The sequence below is a fragment of the Malaya genurostris genome, chromosome 2, assembly GCF_030247185.1.
Source record: "Malaya genurostris strain Urasoe2022 chromosome 2, Malgen_1.1, whole genome shotgun sequence".
In the NCBI taxonomy this organism is placed as follows: Eukaryota; Metazoa; Arthropoda; class Insecta; order Diptera; family Culicidae; genus Malaya; species Malaya genurostris.
The window spans coordinates 124455923-124480136 of record NC_080571.1 but is presented as its reverse complement, the minus strand read 5'-3'; the positions used below and the strand labels follow the sequence as shown (position 1 = coordinate 124480136).

Here is a 24214-nt window from a genome sequence, read left to right as displayed (position 1 = left end):
TTTGTTTATTTGTTTATTTGTTTATTTGTTTATTTGTTTATTTGTTTATTTGTTTATTTGTTTATTTGTTTATTTGTTTATTTGTTTATTTGTTTATTTGTTTATTTGTTTATTTGTTTATTTGTTTATTTGTTTATTTGTTTATTTGTTTATTTGTTTATTTGTTTATTTGTTTATTTGTTTATTTGTTTATTTGTTTATTTGTTTATTTGTTTATTTGTTTATTTGTTTATTTGTTTATCTGTTTATCTGTTCTACTAACACTACGAATCCTTCCAGGTCGGGGCTCCAACATACTACAACTGGTTTGTAAGACCAGTGCCCTATGCATTGAACCGCCAACCCGAGACAAGACGTTTGTCAAGCTGTTAGTATTTAGTCTGTTTTGTTTTTCTGTTTTTCATCAGGTGTTTTAATTAACTCGTAGCGTCTTTAGTAGAGTTTCATGATTTATAATGAAAGTATCGTTACTGTAGTTTTTTTTAAGTGCAGCTTTGATAAGCCATGCGCCGGAACTAATGGTAATCGAATAGATTAATGTCCCATGATTATGACGTACTGGACCGAACTTTTCTGTTCTGTGCTCTCAAATAGCTTTTTACTTCTTCCGAAACATGGGGTCTTGAATTGTTTTGAAGCGAAACTACTCTTTCGTGACGAGCTTATGTTCTGGACGTAGTTTTACCTAACGAGCAAAAAAAAGCTTTCCACTGCGAGAGCTTTCGAGAAAAATTCCAATCTACGGAAATGACACTACTACTATCTGGCATCGCTGACTGAATGGAATGAGAGGTCCCAGGTCATAGCAAAATTTTTTACCTCCATCTCCATCTAGAGCGATACATTTAACCCATCGGTCCTCCAACATTTTGATGCCCTTTTAAGAAAAAGGTTTGTCAACGCTTCCAGAATAGGCTTTCGTTTCTGCAATGACCTCAGCATTCGATAAAAATTTCGCTATGCTTCGTAAGACACTACGAATTATTTCGAACATTTCGTATTTCATGTCATTCTTTATATATTCACTCAGAATATAGGTTAATCCTCTTCTACTTTAAAATGTACAAACAATACGATTTTCTGCATTTCTTTTGATCATAACTTTGCGCAGCTTCTTGATAGCAACAGAGAGTACATCTTGAGAGTAGACGAAAAACAAACAAAACTTTGCACTGACATTAGTTTTTTCCTCTCCCATACCGTTGTTGTCTAACATTTCTACATGCAGGATGCGGTGCCGATATAGAACTTTCAACGGTTTTAATTAGTTTTCGTAACAGTATACACACTGTTTGCTCAACGCTTCTGCTGTCATGACTTCTCCGGTTTCGAATTAAAGATAAAGTTAATGGCACCGTTCATGACTCGATAGACCCTTAATAAGCAATTAAAGACAGTAATGTTATGAATACAAAGTTTGGCGCATCCTAAGACTCAACATAAGTACTATGTACGATTCCAATCTGATCTTCTCATTTATTGATAACTGTACATTTAGAGTTATGAGTTGAAAAGAACTGTTTAGTTTTGAAACCGAAGTCGGCTATATTAGTGGATCTGAATAAATTTCAACTATTTTTACCTTTCTCATAGAGAAAGGTTATACAATCACTATGAAAACCGACATTTGAATCGAGGCCGAAGGGCCGAATGTCATATACCATTCGACTCAGTTCGTCGAGTACGCAAAATTTCTGTGTGTGTATGTGCATATGTGTGAATGTAACGTTTTTGTTACACTTACTTTCCTCAGAGATGGCTGGATCGATTTTAACAAACTTAGATTTAATTATGGGGTGAAATGTGCGAAAACATGTGAAAAAAGTACACCAACTTTTATCGGAGATGGCTGAACCGATTCTCACAAATTTAGATTCAAATAAAAGGTTTTGCGGTCCCATACAAAATTCCTGAATTTTGTTCGGATCCGACACCTGGTCATGGGATAAAATGTGTAGAAATATGAAAAATTAAGTACTAACTTTTCTCGGAGATGACAGCATCGATAATCGTATCACAAAATCGGATTCAAATGACAAGTCTTATGGTCCCATAGAATATTTCTGAATTTCATCTTGATACGACTTGCGGTTTCGGAATTACAGGGTGATTAGTGTAAAAATTCCAAATTCAAATTACTCTTACTCATTTTTCTCAGAGTTGAATTGAGCAATTTTAACAAACTTCGATTCAAATTAATAGTCTCGTAGCCATATACAAAACTTCTGAATTTAATTTTGAACCGACTTTCGGTTCCGGAATTATATGGTAAAGTGTGTTTAAAATTCTATACCGTCTCTGAAAGAGGCGAAACAAAATAGGTAAAAGTTTTCCTAAATTGGCCTCAAAACTGCTCAAATCAGTAGTCATTATCAGTAGACAGTAAAACAATTCGATTCCGGCTTTCTTGATTCCCGTTTTCCGATTCCGGAGGCACCGGAAATAGTGATTATACTGATTATTTGACCGATTGATATTGATTATAGGGACAAAGTTTTTCTTTTAATGCCATTTGTTTGGCTTGCCTCTCATGCTCTGTTTCGATTGATTAAAAATTCAATCACAGAGTAGAGTGATTGTGATTGGATTTTTAATCAATTTTTAGTTACAGCATGTATGTAAATATTATTACCAGTTTTCATTGACATCACTACACTACCGGTTATATATTATTGTACTACCGGCTGTAAAAAATTCATATATGAACTTCGCGAAACATGCAATTCCGATGGAAATATCCTTTCAAATAAACTTGAATCTTTGAATTTCTTCTTCTTTCTTTTCTTTTTCTTTTTTTTTCGGGCGCACATCTTCTAAGTTATCTATGAGTAAGATTTAGAAATTGGAATTTTTACACTAATCACCTGTAATTCCGGAACCAACTCAAGATGAAATTCAGGAATTTTCTATAGATCTATAGAATCCTTTCATTTAAATCTAATTTTGTGAAAATTAGTTCAGCCATCGTCCGAGAAACGTTAGTACACATATTTTCATTTTTTTTCAACATTTTACCCCATAACTCCGGAATCGAATATCAGATCCAAACAAAATTCAGGAGCTTTGTAGGGGATTACAAGACCGGAAGTTAAAATTAAGTAATTTTTCATGGGACCACAAATTTTTTTATATGAATCTAAGTTCGTGAAAATCGGTTCAGTCATCTCTGAGAAAAGTAAGTGCAAAAAAACGTTTCATACACACACTCACATAGACACATATACGCACACACTGACATTTGGCGTAGTCCACGTTACAAAAATAAAAATTGACTAAAATATAATATCTAGAGAATCCAATACTTTCAGGAGATCGTTCTGTCTATTAAACTACTCTGGATATGGCTTAGAAAGCAACCCGATCGAACAAAGCTCCGTAAATTTTCAGCTTGTACACGGTCAGTGTGGCTCAAAATCATGTTCGTCGTTAATCGGAAATTTGGACTATGATATGCGAGGTTTTTGTGTCTTTTTGCCGTTTGGTTACAAACAAGATTCAACCATATAGATGCATTCTGTGTCAAGTCGTATTCGGAGTTGCAACACTTTCTCGGATTTCAAGCATAATTTCTGGACATGAGGACATCACCGCAAAAAAAAAAAACAAAAGGGCTGTCGATCAAGTTCGAACATCACATGGCTGATATTTCCGATTCCGGAAATATAATCGTAGAAATGACATAATCAACAAGCCTCACTTTTTACCTTTTTTTATAAATATAAAAAATAGGTGTGGCTGACAGTTTCACCAGCGTGCCTAGATTTAAATCCCATACTAGGATTCTAAATTTAAGCTAGCGAGAAATGAAATCTCCCGCATCGTCGAGCTCCCGGGTTACGACATCGAATCATAAAATCCGTTAGAAATAAGAGCAACGACCGATGTCGTCGTTTAAAGGGCTAAAATAAAATAATGTAAGCACTTATCTCGAGCAGGGCTATGACCTCCTCGAAGAAGGAAGGAATAGCATAAAACACATGCCTCGAGACAAGTGAATGACCTCCTTGAAGGGAGGAGAAACAGCTGGATTTAACTTGTCATAGTTGGGATCGCAAGCTGGGCAATGTAAGGAAAAGAAGGAAATAAGGGGTCGTTGAATGCCTGTGTTCTCTCTCTTCCTTATAGCATAACCACGCATGCGCACAAGCCTAGGGAGGTAAGAAACACGAAATTCAGGCTTATGCGCAAGCGCGGAATAAATTAAGAATTAACATTAGACGTAAGTCTGTTCTAACTTGTAGTATATAAGCAAAATTTGTTAATTAAAATAGTAGTAGCAACTCAAAGGTTAAACTGTATTTTTTAAAGAAAGAACGAGCCCCACATTGTTTGGTGGCTTCATCCAGAGAGGACAAGCCAAAAAAGAGTTTACCAGTAAAAGTGCTACCCAGGTCTTCTAAGACCTGAAAAGTGAACGAACATTTGTTCTAAGTGATACGCAAGTTAGCGTATAAAGTGTAGTGCGGCCTAAGTCAGGCGCACTAAAAATCGAACATTCGTTCTAAGTGATACGCAAGTTAGCGTATAAAGTGTAGTGCGGCCTAAGTCAGGCGCACTAAAAAAGCGAACATTTGTTCCAAGTGAATACGCAAGTTAGCGTATAAAGTGTAGTGCGGCCTAAGTCAGGCGCACTAAAAAGCGAACATTTGTTCTAAGTGATACGCAAGTTAGCGTATAAAGTGTAGTGCGGCCTAAGTCAGGCGCACTAAAAATCGAACATTCGTTCTAAGTGATACGCAAGTTAGCGTATAAAGTGTAGTGCGGCCTAAGTCAGGCGCACTAAAAAGCGAACATTTGTTCTAAGTGATACGCAAGTTAGCGTATAAAGTGTAGTGCGGCCTAAGTCAGGCGCACTAAAAAGCGAACATTTGTTCCAAGTCAATACGCAAGTTAGCGTATAAAGTGTAGTGCGGCCTAAGTCAGGCGCACTAAAAAGCGAACATTTGTTCCAAGTGAATACGCAAGTTAGCGTATAAAGTGTAGTGCGGCCTAAGTCAGGCGCACTAAAAAGCGAACATTTGTTCCAAGTGAATACGCAAGTTAGCGTATAAAGTGTAGTGCGGCCTAAGTCAGGCGCACTAAAAATCGAACATTCGTTCTAAGTGATACGCAAGTTAGCGTATAAAGTGTAGTGCGGCCTAAGTCAGGCGCACTAAAAAGCGAACATTCGTTCTAAGTGATACGCAAGTTAGCGTATAAAGTGTAGTGCGGCCTAAGTCAGGCGCACTAAAAAGCGAACATTTGTTCCAAGTCAATACGCAAGTTAGCGTATAAAGTGTAGTGCGGCCTAAGTCAGGCGCACTAAAAAGCGAACATTCGTTCTAAGTGATACGCAAGTTAGCGTATAAAGTGTAGTGCGGCCTAAGTCAGGCGCACTAAAAAGCGAACATTTGTTCCAAGTGAATACGCAAGTTAGCGTATAAAGTGTAGTGCGGCCTAAGTCAGGCGCACTAAAAAGCGAACATTTGTTCTAAGTGATACGCAAGTTAGCGTATAAAGTGTAGTGCGGCCTAAGTCAGGCGCACTAAAAATCGAACATTCGTTCTAAGTGATACGCAAGTTAGCGTATAAAGTGTAGTGCGGCCTAAGTCAGGCGCACTAAAAAGCGAACATTTGTTCCAAGTGAATACGCAAGTTAGCGTATAAAGTGTAGTGCGGCCTAAGTCAGGCGCACTAAAAAGCGAACATTCGTTCTAAGTGATACGCAAGTTAGCGTATAAAGTGTAGTGCGGCCTAAGTCAGGCGCACTAAAAATCGAACATTCGTTCTAAGTGATACGCAAGTTAGCGTATAAAGTGTAGTGCGGCCTAAGTCAGGCGCACTAAAAAGCGAACATTCGTTCTAAGTGATACGCAAGTTAGCGTATAAAGTGTAGTGCGGCCTAAGTCAGGCGCACTAAAATCGAACATTTGTTCCAAGTCAATACGCAAGTTAGCGTATAAAGTGTAGTGCGGCCTAAGTCAGGCGCACTAAAAAGCGAACATTTGTTCCAAGTGAATACGCAAGTTAGCGTATAAAGTGTAGTGCGGCCTAAGCCAGGCGCACTAAAAAGCGAACATTTGTTCCAAGTGAATACGCAAGTTAGCGTATAAAGTGTAGTGCGGCCTAAGTCAGGCGCACTAAAATCGAACATTTGTTCCAAGTCAATACGCAAATTAGCGTATAAAGTGTAGTGCGGCCTAAGTCAGGCGCACTAAAAGGCGAACATTTGTTCCAAGTCAATACGCAAGTTAGCGTATAAAGTGTAGTGCGGCCTAAGACAGGCGCACTAAAATCGCACACCCGGATTCAGAAGCAGTCGCCGAGCAGCCGGAAAACGGAAGCCATCGCACTACTAGATCATCTTAATTGTTAAAAGAAAACAAGGTAAGAGAGAGAACATGGCGTCGGGAGGGATTAAATACAAACAGAATAAAAAGGGACATTGCCAGCTGTGCGATAACCCCGACTCAGCAGACAATATGGTCTGTTGTGACGACTGCGACAGATGGTTTCATATCGTCTGTGTGCGGTTGGATCATATTCCAACTAAGGCTGAGTTTTGGGCTTGCCCAAAATGTACGATAATAAAGGCGCAAATAAAAGCGCTTGAAAGTGAGGTCGCCAATTTAAGACGATCATCAGAAGAATCGAGCAAGGGTCTCCTGAGACAGTCAGAAGAGATGTTTCGATGCCAAAGAGAGTTTTTTGCCGATCTAGCAAATAACATGAAAGGTGCATCATCATCCAAGCCAGGTGTGTCCAAGGGCGGTTCCGAAGACGCGACCGCAAAAATGGTAAGGATGTTTGCAAGGCAATCTCTGATGGAGTTGCCCTATTTCGATGGATCATTTAAAGTTTGGTCCAAATTCGAGAACACGTTTAAGGAGACAACAAAAGAAGGCGAGTTTTCTAACTTAGAAAATTTGACTCGTCTCCAGAAGCATCTTAAGGGTGATGCATTAAAAATTGTGGAACCTCTATTGCTAGATAGCAAAAATGTTCCAAAGATAATGGCTACCTTAAAGGAAAACTTTGGTAACCAACAGAAAATATATAAACTTTTCAGAAACGAAGTAAAGGAACTGAAGAATCCTAGAATGGAAGTTCCAAAAAGTGTCATAGAGTTTGTAACGACGATTGATAATCTCGTTACAAACATAAAGATAACGAACTCTTTAGGATATATGCAAGATCAAGCCCTGATAGATGAAATCTTAGACAAATTGCCATTTAATCTAAGACAAGACTGGGCTCGAAAGGAAATTGATCGTAAGGATACTGCATCAGAAGCACATCCTTATGAAATTCCAACACTAGAGGATCTTCTCCAATGGTTGAGGCCTCAACAAAGAATTGCACAGGAACTAACAGAGTCGAAATTGAGAACTGATAAACAAATGAAACCTAAAGATAAGGTTTATACGCATCAAAGTTTCGATACTAACAAAAGAAAGGTATCTTGTTTTGCCTGTAATAAACAACACAAAACAACAGAATGCCCTACGTTCTTGAAGTCAAATGTAGAAGAAAGAAAAGCCATACTCATAAAGCATAAAGCATGCTTCAATTGCTGCAATTATGCCAATCATCGATTGAAAACGTGCCTTTTCAAGAAAAGGTGTGAGGTAAAGGGATGTACAGGTAAACATCATACACTGATACATCAAAATTCAGAGAACTCAATCCTGGTCTCTGAGAAAAAAGAGAAGGGAGCCGAAAAAGTTCATTATCATGAGGAGAAGGGAAAGGTTTTGTATCAGATTATACCAGTAACATTGAAAAATAATGATAAACAGGTTGACGTACTAGCGTTTCTAGACCCAGGTTCGTCAACAACATTAATTTTAGAGGAAGTTGCCAGACAGCTTGGAATAAGCGGAAAACAGAAACCGTTAACGTTGTCTTGGACAAATGGCGAAGAGCAAGTAGACAAAGGTAGCGAGGAAATATCAGTTCGAATTAAGGGCTACAAGGGGAAGACGTATCTGTTAGAAAAGGTACGAACATTAAAGGAAATGTCTCTGCCTACGCAATCCATTCGGAAGAAGCAACTGGTAAAAAGTTATCCTTACCTCTCAGATGTTGAATTTAGTGATTACGGAAACGAGAAACCAAAACTTCTGATAGGATTACCGCATTCTAATATCATGCGTGCTATCGATACTCGTTCAGGAAGATTTAATGAGCCGATAGCTCAGAAAACTAAAATTGGATGGGTAATATACGGGACACAAATGGACGATCGAAAACAAAATAACTTTTTAATGATGATTAATAATGACGAGACTTCCGAAGAAAAATCCATGAAGGAAATGATGCGTAGTTATTTCTCGACTGAAGAATTTGGCGTTATGGTACCGAGTAAGCCTCTCATGTCTAAGCAAGACGAAAGAGCTTTACAAATTATGAAAGACACGATTAATTATACAAATGGTCAATATGAAATAGGACTATTATGGAAAGAAGATAACGTGTCGCTCCCAGATAGTTATCAAGTTGCCTTAAGCAGACTAAAGGGACAAGAGAAAAGGATGCGTGAAAATCCTGAGTTGCGAAGGTGGTATAATGATAAAATATTGGAGTATGAATCAAAGGCATACGTAAGAAAATTAAACCGAGAAGAGTTAATGCAAGATTCAAGACGAACATTCTACATACCGCATTTTTCAGTTACAAATCCAAATAAAATTCCTCGAAAACCGAGGCTAGTGTTTGACGCAGCCGCAATTATAAAAGGACAATCCTTGAATTCCAAACTACTTTCAGGGCCTGACGCAACTACGTCTTTATTAAGTATTTTAATTAGATTCAGGGAAGGGAAACTTGCGGTCACTGGTGATATTCAGGAAATGTTTCACCAAGTTAAAATTAAAAAGGACGATCAAAACTCTCAACGTTTTCTGTATAGATTGGCAGAAGAAGAGGATATGTGTGTGTACGTCATGCAAGTAATGACTTTTGGTGCAACGTGCTCACCGTCGTGTGCACAATACGTTAAAAACCAAAATGCCATTAAATTCCAAATCGATTATCCAAAGGCGGTAACTGCGATAATTGAAAACCACTATGTGGATGATTATCTCGACAGTTTCGATTCAATAGATGAGGCTAAGGAAACTGTGGGAAATGTAATAAAGATTCACGCACACGGACATTTTAATATAAGGAATTTTGTAACAAATTCCAAAGATTTGAAAAACTCATTGTCTGAGGACAAAATTATGCATAAGGAAGAAATCGTGCTAGGCGATGACGAGCAATCTTATGAAAAGGTTTTAGGTGTCTATTGGAACGTCGTCGATGACACCATAAGATATCGAGTAAAGATGTCAGACTTACCTGAATGGCCTACTAAGAGACAATTACTATCCGCCAGCATGAGCGTTTATGACCCATTAGGTTTGATATCTAATGTAACAATTAAAAGCCGAATATTGATCCAAGACTTATGGAAATTAGGGATCGGCTGGGACGATAAAATCCCCGAACCAATGTATATGGAATGGAGCAAATGGGAAAAGCGAATTGACAGTCTAAAAGGAATCAAATTTCCAAGATGTTATTCTTATCTCTCAGAAGGAGTAAAAAGAGAGATACATACGTTTGTTGACGCTTCGGATAGAGCATTTGCAGCGGTTGTTTATATGCGAACAATATTTGATGACCGAGTCGACGTAACCATAATAGCTGCGAAGGCCAGAGTCGCGCCAACTAAACTCTTATCAATTCCCAGACTGGAACTACAGGCCGCGGTCTTAGGAACTAGGTTAACTGAAACCGTTTTAAAGAGTCTGCGACTTAAGGTAGAAAAGGTAATATATTGGACAGACTCGACGGTAGTCTTGTCCTGGATTCAATCTGATCCCAGAGAATACAAGCAGTTTGTCGGCCTAAGAATTAGCGAGATTCTAGAATGCACATCGATGACGCAATGGAGATGGGTGAACTCGAAGAATAATCCAGCCGATGAAGCTACAAAATCAACAGAAAGAGAATCCATATGGAAGAATGGTCCAACATTTTTGAAAGAAGATGAAAAATTGTGGCCTCTTAGACCGATCAAGTTGAATACCAAGGAAGATATAAAAGTAGTGAACTTAGTCAAAGAAACTAATTTCACGAAATTTGAATTTATAAACATCGATTGGTGTTCGAACTGGAAACGTGCTAAACGAGCCGTAGGAAGAATCCTGATTTATGTCGACATATTGAGATCAAAAATTAAAAATGAATCTTACGAACGGATCGTTACAAAAGAAGTTTTAGATCGAGCAGAAAATATTATACTACGAAAGGCACAGTGGGAAGCGTATCCGGATGAAATGAGAAAATTACACTCGGACTTTCCGATAGATAAATCAAGTAAAATAATAAACTTAACGCCATTCTTAGATACAGATGGATTAATGAAGTCGAAAAGCAGGATCGAAAATGCAACTATGCTTCCGTACGGTACTAGATATCCTATTATATTACCGAAGAAGCATCATGCAACTTATTTGATATTACAATTTTATCACGAGAAATTTTTTCACAAAAAAATGGACGCAGCAATTGCTGCAGTTAGACAAAGGTACTGGGTAGTTGACATTCGAGCCTCGATGAAAAGGACAAAAGGTGCATGTCAAAGGTGCAGGAACGAAAGAGCTCGACCTAATCTACCCAGAATGGCATCATTACCAATATGTCGGCTGAATGCGAACGTAAAACCGTTTACCTTCACCGGAGTTGATTACTTCGGTCCAATGACAGTTTCGATTGGAAGAAGAACGGAAAAAAGATGGGGTGCGTTGTTTACTTGTTTATCAACACGTGCTGTTCATATTGAAGTAGCGAATAACTTAAGCACTGACGCCTTTTTTGTGTGTCTGAAAAATGTAATACACAGAAGAGGAAAAATTTCACAACTTTACAGCGACAATGGTACCAATTTCATAGGTGCAAATAACGAATTAAAAAAGATTCAAGAAAGGCTGGCAGGTGATGGAATAGAATGGTTTTTCAACCCGCCATCCGCTCCGCATTTTGGTGGAGTATGGGAAAGAATGATAAAAGAAGTTAAAAGTATAATGCCTTCACTTCAAACAACTATGCCTGAAGATATATTACGAAGTGTGTTAATAGAAATTGAGTTTATCATCAACAGCCGACCGTTAACGCATATTCCTATCGAATCAGAAGATGATGAAGCGTTGACGCCAAATCATTTTTTATTGGGATGCTCAGGGGAGGCCGAACCAAATTTAAACGACGTCTCAAAGGTAGAAGCTACTCGACAGCAATGGAAAAGAGTGCAGCAAATTACGAAAGAATATTGGTGCCGATGGGTAAGAGAATATTTACCAAACCTCGCTAGGAGACCAAAATGGCAAGAGTCATCGACCTCTCTAAAGCTAGGAGACATAGTAATTTTTCCGGATGAAGAGAGAAAAGGAAAATGGATAAGGGTCTCGTGGTTGAAGTACGACGCGCTAAAGACGGTATAATTAGGTCCGCCGTCATAAAAACACAAAAAGGAACAGTAGTAAAACCTACAGTTAAATTATCGGTGCTAGACGTAAAGTCTAGTGAACCAAAAATAAGTACCGACACTCAAGATGAAGTGGAGGTCTCACAAATGGAAGGAAACAACCAACAGAAAATTGCCATCGAGTCTAGTAACAAAAGACCAACCCGAAGACAGAATACAAAATTGAAAAATATTTGTTTGGCAGCCTTAGCTTTGATGATGATAATATGTCAAGCATTTGGAACCATTGCTCCTGGATTGATTGCATACGATTGTGCGAATCCGGAGATAAATATAACTACATATTCGTTGCTGGACGTAGCACCATGTTTTCCACCGACAAATAATTTAACGACAATAGAAGTTCCAATACAAGTTTTACAAAAAAATGCAAAAGGATCTGCTCATGCGTATCAAAGTAAAGTCATCTTGAAAAGATCTATACGACATTGTGGGATGCATTCTCACACGTCGGACTATCAATATGGCTATTCTCATTCGGTTAAGGAATTCACGAATGAAGAGTGCAGAATAACTCACTTACTGAATTCAGTACGTTTGACTCAAGAGACTAGAATTAACGAGGTCAAGAGAAACGGAACGACTCATGGAGAAGTACTAATAATCGGTCATGTACAAGGAAGCTCGTGTAAGGGTGGAATTTACCGAACACCATTTTACACCTGGGTAGACGCATTGGTTTACTATGAGTATGCAATTTCATTGTACGACTATACAAGTTCTGTGGATTATGAAAATGATCAGATAACACTACGCAACGGAATAGTTTGTACATACTCCCAAGGGAAATGTTTAGACGGGGAACAAGGATATATGACATGGGATATAAACGGCGATAAACGTTGCGAAGACGATGAATTCGAAGTAATTTATCAAGGAATGGTAAATAAAACTGTGGATGCTGGTAAGAAAAGAAATACGCAAGCCGTGTATAGCGCTATTTCAGACTCACATGTATTTTCCGTCAGAACCAGAGATCCAACTCGTATATGTGGATACAATGGTTACAAAACCGATCATCCGAGAATATTGATCCTAGAAGAAACAGAATTCAAATCGCCATTCAAAAGACGTCCGAATGGAAAAAATTATGACTTGTTTACTTACTTTAACTCAAAAATCACGCTAGTAGAGAGCTACATTGGGCAAAAGTTTGAGGAAATCTATAATACAATTATGACAGAAATGTGCAAGGTTGACAAGACAATAATGGAGACAAAACTGACTCTAGCTCGGCTCAATCCAACGGAGTTCGTTTCAGGGATAGTGAAGCGATCTGGATACACAGCTGTTGTAGCAGGAGAGGTTTTACACATTCTGGAATGCAAACCTGTCTATGTCACGCATAGAACAGCGGAGCGATGTTATCAGGAAATCCCAGTAAAGTATAACGGGACTGAAATGTATTTAGCTCCAGTTTCAAGAATCCTTCAAATGAGGGGAACCGAAATAGATTGTACACCAATCCTTCCTGCGAAGTATATGTTTGGCGGAAGATGGTATACTACAGATGGTCGTTTGAGAGAAACGACGTCGCCAAATAAATTAACTACTGACATAGTCACGACGTGGACGTATACGCCGCTACCAAGCCTAATGCAAAGCGGAGTTTATGATGCCGATAGCATTGAAAAGATGCGTAATATGATTTATGATCAAGGAGAAAAAAGAATCGCTTCAAATGTACTTCATAAAATTTTAGCGAGTCAACAACCAAACCTACAAGGATATAATTTTGACGCCTTAGTATCGGAAAGAGTGATAGAGAACGCTCTGAATAGATATTGGGAAAAATTAATATCTTGGACGACATGGCTGGGAAATTTAACTTCTACATTCTTAGGAATTTACATGATAGGGAGAATATTGAAGTTTGTGGTAGACACAATAATGCATGGGCGTATATTGTACGATATTTATGGATTAGGGTGGCAGTTAATTGCTTCATTTTGGGATTCACTGACTACTTTCTTGTCTCATAGAAACTCGTTGCGAAGGTCTCAACAAGAGGCAGATAGGAACGAAATAAATAACTCAGGCGAATGTGAAAGCGTTCAAATAGAGGAAAGAAGAACTGCACCATTATATCCTACATTAACGAGAAACGATTAATATCAGCCACGGTATTTTGTAAATCGATGTGGTGGATTTACGGGGGTTGGAAATGTGGCTGACAGTTTCACCAGCGTGCCTAGATTTAAATCCCATACTAGGATTCTAAATTTAAGCTAGCGAGAAATGAAATCTCCCGCATCGTCGAGCTCCCGGGTTACGACATCGAATCATAAAATCCGTTAGAAATAAGAGCAACGACCGATGTCGTCGTTTAAAGGGCTAAAATAAAATAATGTAAGCACTTATCTCGAGCAGGGCTATGACCTCCTCGAAGAAGGAAGGAATAGCATAAAACACATGCCTCGAGACAAGTGAATGACCTCCTTGAAGGGAGGAGAAACAGCTGGATTTAACTTGTCATAGTTGGGATCGCAAGCTGGGCAATGTAAGGAAAAGAAGGAAATAAGGGGTCGTTGAATGCCTGTGTTCTCTCTCTTCCTTATAGCATAACCACGCATGCGCACAAGCCTAGGGAGGTAAGAAACACGAAATTCAGGCTTATGCGCAAGCGCGGAATAAATTAAGAATTAACATTAGACGTAAGTCTGTTCTAACTTGTAGTATATAAGCAAAATTTGTTAATTAAAATAGTAGTAGCAACTCAAAGGTTAAACTGTATTTTTTAAAGAAAGAACGAGCCCCACAATAGGTATGGAATTCGCTCGAACTTTAGAAAATTTTTCCGAGGCCCGGAGGGCCGAATGACATATACCAATCGATTCAGCTCGACGAACTGAGCAAATGTTTGTGTGTGTGTATGTGTGTGTGTGTCTGTATGTGTGTTGTCAACTAAGAGGTCGAGATCTCAGAGATGGCTGGACCGATTTTGATCAAACTAGTCGCAAAAGATAGGTCTTCCCGTCACCCAAAACGCTATTGAATGGTTTTGAGATCGGATGTTTACTTTTTGAGTTATACGAAGTTTTATGTCAAAATTTTCAGTTTTTTGACAGTATCACAATTTACCTTGAAAACAGAATATGTTTTCAGACTTAGATTCCACACGGTAATACCTATCCAAGAAGCCATAGATTGTTAAAATCCGTCCATTTTTAACGGATATATCGAAATTTGTGTGTAAACGACTTTTCCCCTATTCCAGCAGTAGAAGTTTTGAGCGCTGTATGACAAAGCAATGCTTGGGAGCAACGGAAAACACGATCTTTTATACTGTGACATACAATTGTTTCTAAGTACCAAAAAGACTGTGTACAGCATTCTATTTCATGACAATTTGCCTTCGACCGATTTTAGCACGGTTCGTTTTTGGCAACATAATCGTTCGAATATGGCATATGTAAACCAGATGATATCAGCATTTTCGAGTTGAAAGCTATTCCATAATTTTATTGATTTAAACTACTTACAGCAATAAAAGCTGGAAGAACGTAACTTCCATATACCATACGACTCAGTTCGTCGAGATCAGCAAATGCGTGTGTGATAAATAATTTCACTCAATTTTCTCGGAGATGACTAAACCGTTTTCTACAGACTCAGATTCATATGAAAAGTAGTATACTCCCAAACAAGGTTCCTGAATTACGTTTGGATCCGACTTCTGATTGCGGAACCACAGGATGATATGTGAAACGAAATTAAAATAATGCAATTCATTTTTCTCGGAGATAGCTGAACCGATCTAAGATTCGAATGAAATCTAAGAATCATCTATGATTCAAATGAGAGGTCTTAAAATCCTATAAAATTTAGTCAGATCCGATTTCTGGTTTAGGAGATACAGGGTGATTAGTATAAAAATGTCCATTTCACATAAATTAATCAGGTTTATCGGGTCAGCAAGATTTGGATAGTCGATTACGAAATAAGTTTATTTCAGTTTAAGCGGTATTCAGTTTTCGATTCGGAATGTACCCCCAAATTTTAATTCGCACTACAATTTCTTAAAGATGTCTACACACTCCTCAGTTGAATTTAACTGATTTCGGCTACACCGATTTTAGAACTCAGGTTCCAGTATCGAATCGTTTCTCAAAGCTCAATCATTTTTTCAAAAAGGCCAAATCGAACTTCAAAAACAAAAGTTCAAATTAAAGGACTTAAGCTCCCATACAAAATTGGTGAGTTTTATCTGATTCTGGAATTACAGATGATGAGTTTTTAAAATTCATACCGATATAGAAGATTTTAATTGTGTGGCGTATTAATATATGGCCATTTGAATCATTTTGGGTTATGCTAGTTCCTGAATACCGGCTCTGGAAGTACCATAGATAATGACGAAAAACTCTAAAGTGGAACTTACTTCGACATCTCATGGAATGTTCAATCGATTGTCACACGTTTGGATTGAAATTCGATACGATTTTCAGTTTCGAAATTACAGAGTAATGAGTGATTAAAATCTCAATTTGCCGTTTAAAACGACGATAATTAAAATAATGTCATGAGAACTAAAACACCTAAGAATATCTATGCAAAAAAACACATGCGGATTGATAAAAAAGGTATCATCTCACTGGTAGGTGGATTAATCACGTTTTTATATATATAAAAAATAGGTATAGAATTCGCTCAAACTTTAGAAAAATTTTCCGAGGCCCGGAGGGCCGAATGACATATACCAATCGATTCAGCTCGACGAACTGAGCAAATGTCCGTGTGTGTGTGTATGTGTGTGTGTCTGTATGTGTGTTGTCAACTAAGAGGTCGAGATCTCAGAAATGGCTGAACCGATTTTGATCAAACTAGTCGCAAATGAAATGTCTCTCCGTCACCCAAAACGCTATTGAATGGTTTTGAGATCGGATGCTTACTTTTTGAGTTATACGAAGTTTTACGTCAAAATTTTCAGTGTTTTGACAGTATCTGTCACAATTGACCTTGAAAACAGAAAATGTTCTCAAACTTAGATTCTGCACGGTAATAGCTATTCAGCAAGCCATAGATTGTTAAAATCCGTCCATTTTTACCGGAGATATCAAAATTTTTTGTGTAAACTACTTTTCCCCCTATTCCAGCAGTAGGAGTTTTGAGCGCTGTATGACAAAGAAATGCTTGGGAGCAACGGAAAACACGATTTTTTACACTGTTACATACAAAAAAATTGTGTACAGCATCCTTTTTCATGACATTTTGCCTTGGACCGATTTTAGCACAGCTCGTTTTTGGCAACATAATCGTTCGAATATGACATATATAAACCAGATGATGGCAGATTTTTTTTTAATTATATTGTTTTAAACTACGTACAGCAATAAATGCTGGAAGAACATAACATCCATATACCATTCGAATCAGTTCGTCGAGATCAGCAAATGCGTGTGTGACAAATAATTTCACTCAATTTTCTCGGAAAATTTCTTTTCATCAAATTCAGATTCATACGAAAAGTCGTATGCTCCCAAAAAAAGCTCCTGAATTATGTTTGTTTCCGACCTCTGGTTCCGGAACTACAGGATGATATGTGAAACGAAATTAAAACTGTGTTTTCTCGTAGATGGCTGAACCGATCTAAGATTCAAATGAAATCTAAGAATCATCTAAGATTCAAATGAAAAGTTTCAAGATTCTATAAAACATCCTGCTTTTCAGTCAGATCCAACTTCCTGTTTCGGAGATACAGGGTGATTAGTATAAAAATGTCTATTCCACATATAATAATCAGGTTTTTCGGGTTAGCAGATTTGGATAGTCGATAAAAAGTATTTACTTATTTAAGTTTTAGTGGTATTCAGTTTTCGATTCAGAAGGCACCTAAAAATTTAATTCGTGCTATGATTTCTCAAAGATGTCTTCACTGATTTTCTAATATTTTGAAACAAATGTAAACTATACAGCTACTCAGGTGAATTTATCTGACTTCGGCCATACCGATTTTAGAATTCCGGTTCCAGTATAAAATCGTTTCTCAAAGCTCAATCGTTTTCTCATAAAAAGTCTAATCAAATTTCAGAAACAAAAATTGGAATTAAAATAAACTTATATACAAAATAATTAATTTTATACATGCATACAAAAAAATTATTAATTTTATCCAATTACGACTTCCGGTTCTCGAATTACATGATGATGAATTTTTTTTTAACCGATATAAAAGATGACAATCCTGAAAAGTTTCAAAGTTGGACTCAAAACTATTGCAATTTATTCGTCATATGGTCATACGAATAGTTTTGGGTTATGCTGGTTCCTGAATACCGGTTCTGGAAGTACCTTAAATTACTCTAAACTCTAAATTCGAACTTACTTCGACATCTCATGGATTGTTTAATCGATTGTTACACTTTTAGATTCAAATTCGATCCGATTTGCAGTTTCAACATTACAGAGTAATTAGTGATTAGAATCTCAAATTGTCGCTTAAAACGACGGTCATAAAAATAATGTCATGAAAACTTAAACACCGAAGAATATTCATGAAAAAAACACATGCGGATTGATAAAAAAAGGTATCATCTCACTGCTAGGTGGATTAAACACGTTTTTTGTTTTACGCTTAATTTGCTCAAAAAATTAAGTAACCATACGGTCGCTTATTTGTGCCTAGTTTTCAACAAAAAATTGGAGTGATTGTTATTAACATCTCAATCCACTTAATCACTTATATCATTATATTTCCGAAACCAGAAGTCACAGCTATTTGATCTTTGACCTTGATCAATGAACCAATAGTAGCTTTTAAACAAGCCGAAGTTTGTTGAAATCAGTGTATCCATCTCTGAGAAAATCGAGCGATAATAAAAAAACGCGTTTTGTCGGTTTAATCACTTATATCTCCGGAAACAGATGTGACAGCCATTTACCATTCAAACTTGATCAACAGCTCAACAGTAGTTTCAAAACGAGTCCAACTTTTTGTTTAAACCAGTTTAGTTATATTTGAGCGATAATAAAAAAACGCGTTTCGTCTGTTACTTCCCTTTTACCTTTAGATCTCAGGAACCGGAAAAACGATTCTTCCAAATATTACGAAATTCTGAGAGATCGTATTTCAGTTTCTCATGGAATTGCTGTATATAAATATAAATATATTATATATTTGCCAAAGATTTGGTCTGTAACAAAGCATAAACAATTTGACTATAGGCGAAAAAATCAATTATAATAGCATTTTGGTTATTAATTAAATTACTAAATTGACCGTGGTGAGTGTCTGTTTTACAAGCAAACAAAACGTGTCGTAAGCCCACTGCGCTCAATCATTACCTATTTATATGTGTCGGTTTTGCACGGTTGGAGTTTGCGCGTCTTACTTTGGCACTGAATTTCACCTTAATGCTTGTTCATATTAAATGTTTTATAAATTTTATAATTTTTTGTTATATGGGGTTATCTCATACTACTGAACATTTTAATATGAATTTCTGATCATGCTGCGTTGAACACAACCAGCAATATTTACGATTAAGTTCTGCCCATTCTTGTACAGAGTGAAATTTGAAACTAGAAGTCCCAAAGTAAAGTAAGACGTATTCAGGTCATAAGTTTTCATTGTTGGTATCGTTATCATTATTCGAGTACTGAAACGCTGCATTTTATGTAAGAAGTACTCAAAAGTTTATCTTCACAATTCAATTGTGAGAAGCTTCTTCAGTAGTAGGTAATCAATTGTATTTATAGATTTTTTGTATTTATTTTCACTGACATTTTTTGTATGTATTTTCACTGACATCCAAAGGAAGAAACTGATAGAAACATCTCATGTATTCGACCTAGATAAATGAATTATATATTGTAATCATTTCGAATTAATGAACGGTGTATAGATTAAAATATTATCAATTGGCGCTCTTATACAGACTGACTTCGTACAGCAACATTGCAACAAATAAGACAATGAACTAGTACACGTCAGGTCCAGTCATACTCAAGCAATTGTGTTAACATCAGATGACCCGAAGCAGTACTACAATATGAACATGGAACCTGCACTTCATTTACCTTGGTAAAATAGAATTACAATCCAGAACGGTCAACAAGAACTCCGCCGGCCATACAATTTCATAACATCATTGAAATTCTGACAGCAAGTGTAAACTTTAAATTGATTCCACATCCCACATCCTGTGCGGACTTGGATGTTTGACAATCCGCCGAGAACCGAATTGTTCGACCCCCCGGATGCTGTAAAACATTCACCGAGCGATAAAGCAATTATAAAGTTCTAATCAGATAAATCCAATTAAAGTTAAAAAGGGTCATTGAAAGTTTCAACTACCTGGGAATGTTAACAGTTTTCGCCATCTGTTACACCGTTTTGTGTTCATCGCCGTTTGTGAGTTCGATGCCTTACTGTAAACTAGATAAACTATTGCAACGGTTAAACGGAAGGAACTTTTCCTACGTAGAAGGAAATAGTCAGGATGAAGATATATCATTTTTGGCCTGATGGATTATTGTGTAAGAATGCAATTTTCCACGATTAGTACAAATAAACTGCTTTTAATTGAACCCAATTCTCTGTGCTGACAACTTGATTTTCTTCAAATCGCTACTCTTACACATCAAAAAATCAATAAAAATAGTCATATCGTGGTGCGAGACGCAGAATTTGGCGCCGTATAATTTAAAAGGAAATTTGCTGTCTTGTTTTATAGGCAATAAACGGGAGAAATCTCCACAGTTCTGTTTTACTTGCCAACACGCTTCTCACCCACTGACTAACATAGAAACTTGTCATTCCGAATGTTTCTTATCTCTACCCTCCAGGGCAGTATTGGTGACCACCCTTACCATAAAGTTCCTCTTCAATATACCGCAAAACCTGGGACATGACGTAAAACAAGGGAGCCGCAAACGCAAACCGAAACCAAAATCATTTTGTAACCAAGTTTCAGCGATTGTGGACCATAAATGACAGGATTTACTTTCTCTGCTTTCTGTCTTTTATGCCGTTCATCAGCGAAGGCTTGATAAGGGTATCATTAGGGACTCGGTGGTGCATAAGGAAGAGCCCTCTGTATTGTGTGTCCATTTTGATCAACTGTGGGACGGACTAGGTACTAGGTAAGTAAGCATAAAAGGTACACGTAGAAAGAGTAGCTTTCGTTGGAAGCGCTTTGGGTCGGCCGAAAATGAAAATCGATGACTTGGACGGATTCGAGCTGCTATATGCTGCTGTTGGATAGAGTAAGACACGAAAAATCCTCAATAAAACACGGTCGTCAGCTAAAGCAGTCCTACCGTTACTATAAAGCTGCTGAAGGCAAAAGACAAATTGATTATTTCACCCTTGAATGTTCATCAAACGGTGCGTCTTAACGGTAATTCCATCGCCTAATCAAGCACTTCACAGTATAATATGTTAAATAGCTTCTCTCACTTTATTTTGGGTTCAAAAATTTATGAAATAATAGGCTCTATCAATTTTGAATAATTGTAATTATCTTACCGGTCGCGATTATCAGCAAATTACACATTTTATATTTTCTCCATACTAATTCTCTTTAGAGAGCTTGTATGGATGTATGTATGTATGTATGTATGTATGTTCGAAGCCACCATCAGTTCAAGGCATTACGAGTGTAGACTTATAACTGTTCGGCTGAAAAGTTCGTATCGTTTAATAGAAACACACATTTTTTTGCCAAAATTCGTTTTTTATTATTCAACATAATTGCCATCAGAGGCGATACAGCGATTATAGCGATCTTCCAACTTTTCGATACCATTTTTGTAGTACGATTTGTCCTTTGCCTCAAAGTAGGCCTCAGTTTCAGCGATTACCTCTTCATTGCTTCTAAAATTTTTACCAGCGAGCATTCTCTTGAGGTCTGAGAACTGGAAAAAGTCACTGGGAGCCAAATCTGGAGAATACGGTAGATGAGGGAGCAATTCGAAGCCCAATTCGTTCAATTTCAGCATGGTTTTCATCGACTTGTGGCCCGGTGCATTGTCTTGATGAAACAAAACTTTTTTCTTCTTCAAATGAGGCCGTTTTTTTTTTAAATTTCGTCCTTCAAACGCTCTAATAACGCTATATAATAGTCACTGTTGATGGTTTTTCCCTTTTCAAGGTAGTCGATGAAAATTATACCATGCGAATCCCAAAATACAGACGCCATAACCTTACCGGCCGATTGTTGAGTCTTTCCACGCTTTGGGTTCGGTTCATCGCGTGCAGTCCACTCAGCTGACTGTCGATTGGACTCCGGAGTGAAGTGATGGAGCCATGTTTCGTCCATTGTTATATATCGACGAAAAAAATCGGTTTTATTTCGATATAACAGCTCCAAACACTGCTCAGAATAATCAATTCGTTGTTGTTTTTGATCGATTGTGAGCTCACGCGGCACCAATTTTGCACAAAGCTTTCTCATATCCAAATATTCGTGAATAATATGTCCAACACGTTCCTTTGATATCTTTAGGGTGTCAGCTATCTTGATCAACTTCACTTTACGGTCATTGAAAATCATTTTGTGGATTTGTTTCACGTTTTCATCGGTAACAGCCTCTTTTGGACGTCCACTGCGTTCATCGTCTTCGGTGCTCATATGACCAGTACGAAATTTTGCAAACCACTTACGAATTGTTGCTTCGCCTGGTCTGGATAACACTCATCAACTTTGGTATCGGCGGCACTTTTTTTCATCAAAAAGTAGTGTTTCATCAACACACGAAATTCCTTTTTTTCCATTTTTTCACAATAACAAAAGTAGCTTCACTCAAAATGCAATATCTCACAAACTAATAATCAGACAGCTGTCAAATTTATACACGTATCCTTTAAAGGTTAGTACTAACTGAAAATGGTATGGATTTAATTCTAGTGGCGCCCTCTCATAGAAACGATACGAACTTTTCAGCCGATCTGTTAGTAGATCCGAATTTAATAATCAGATAGCTTTCATATAACTGCTGTTAGGAAGACAAAATGGGTTTTGAGGACCCGGCGCCTTCCAGTTTTGAGGACCCGGCGCCTTCCAGCGTTTTACCAGCTTAAACCCGCCTGATGGTTTGTTTGTTAGAAGGGTGCGTCGTACTCATTTCAGACCTTTAGGGAGAAACACAATGCTTCCCCCACATGACTCAGATTGGCAATCCACTCCATCATCCAGTCATTCACTTGTAAAGTACCCTGATGCACTCCCTGACCATCCCCGTGGTCGATTTAATTAGGCATAATTCAATATAAAATAATATAGTACAATAAAATAATAATATAAATAATATAATATAACATAATATAATAAAATACAATACAATACAATACAATACAACCCAATACAATACAATATAATATGATATAATATCATACAATAGAATATAATATAATATAATATAATACAACATAATACGATATAAGACGATAATATATGAAATAATATGCTATGATACAATACATAACAGTTAATGCCGCAGTGTAAGTTATGCTTTTCTATCGTCGCAGTACTGCAAAAAATATAATATTTCTCTTTTAGTAATAATAAAAAATAATAATTATTACTATATACAATGTAATGTAATATAATTCAATTGAATATATAATGAATAATGTAATAAACAACAGAATTATATGTTGCAATATACTATGATAAATATTGCACTTTAGGATGAGCTTTAACTTATAAGCCATTTCGCACCCTCTCATTCTGCTACTACCGCAGAAGGCGATAGCACTCAGTCGATGCCGTTCTATTGACCAAATGTCATCATAGACACACGGGGAGGCATATCTCATATCTCATATCTCACCTATTCTCTTTAGAGAGCTTGTTGTCAAAAACGTCAGTTGCTTGAATATTAACCAGTTCCTATTTGTTGAAAGAAGGAAGCATGGCGAAAGCGCAAAAAATGTTGACGTTGAAGAATAATTCAATTGAACTTTGTTCCAGTTCCGGTTTTACTCCAATTGGTCGTTCAGTGGAGGAATTGCTCAGATATAAAATCATTTTGTAAACTGATAGCCTTCATAAGATACTCTCGAAGTAGTACGAAATAATACTATCACTATATATATCTGTAAAGTCACCGAAAAGCAACAGCTCAGGGAAACTATAAGTTTCCTAAGTTCAACCCAAACATCCGCTATCGAAAGAGATGATGATTTCACTAACAATAATCCGGAAGTTGTGAAATTGGCTGTATCGCCTGAAGATGTAGTTGAGCGATATACTAAAAAGGCCTTGTTTCGACAGGATATAGCTGCTGTGAAAATCGATCTCAACATTCTGTTTACTGAAAAGTTTCTCAATATAGGCAAAATAGAGAAAGCTGAACATTGATGACTACAATTAATATACGGATAAACATTATGCTGTTTCCTGGGTTATCAGCCGGACACTTTCCATACAACTCCTGTATGTTCCATACACAAAGTACAAAGTATGTTAGTCCAAGATAACAACAACAATGTAACATTAAAAAAATTGGTATGTACTACGAATATTTCATGCAATGGTATAAATATTTAGCGATTTGTAAGACGAAAAAATGTAAATCAAATTTTTATCGTCTCAATCTCAACATCGATCTATCGAATACGACTGATATGTGGGTATAGGCCTGAAACTACTCTAAGAACCTGTTTTAATCCACCTAGTGGTGTAATGATGCCTTTTTTTAAGGTCTTCTTAGTTAATGGTAATTATATTTCCATAGGTGGTTGTTATATTTCTAGTA

At 37.1% G+C, this 24214-nt stretch overlaps 1 protein-coding gene across 1 annotated transcript in view; it reads left to right on the top strand.

The window, feature by feature from the left end:
* The window catches only part of LOC131428801 (uncharacterized), a 29186-nt gene extending 5369 nt beyond the window's left edge, over positions 1-23817 (top strand). Inside the window, exons 2-3 of the mRNA XM_058592842.1 lie at positions 6700-9475; positions 23631-23817. Coding sequence (XP_058448825.1) covers positions 6700-9475; positions 23631-23817 — 2963 coding nt within the window. The remainder of the gene's footprint in view (positions 1-6699; positions 9476-23630) is intronic.
* Positions 23818-24214: the final 397 nt, after the last annotated feature.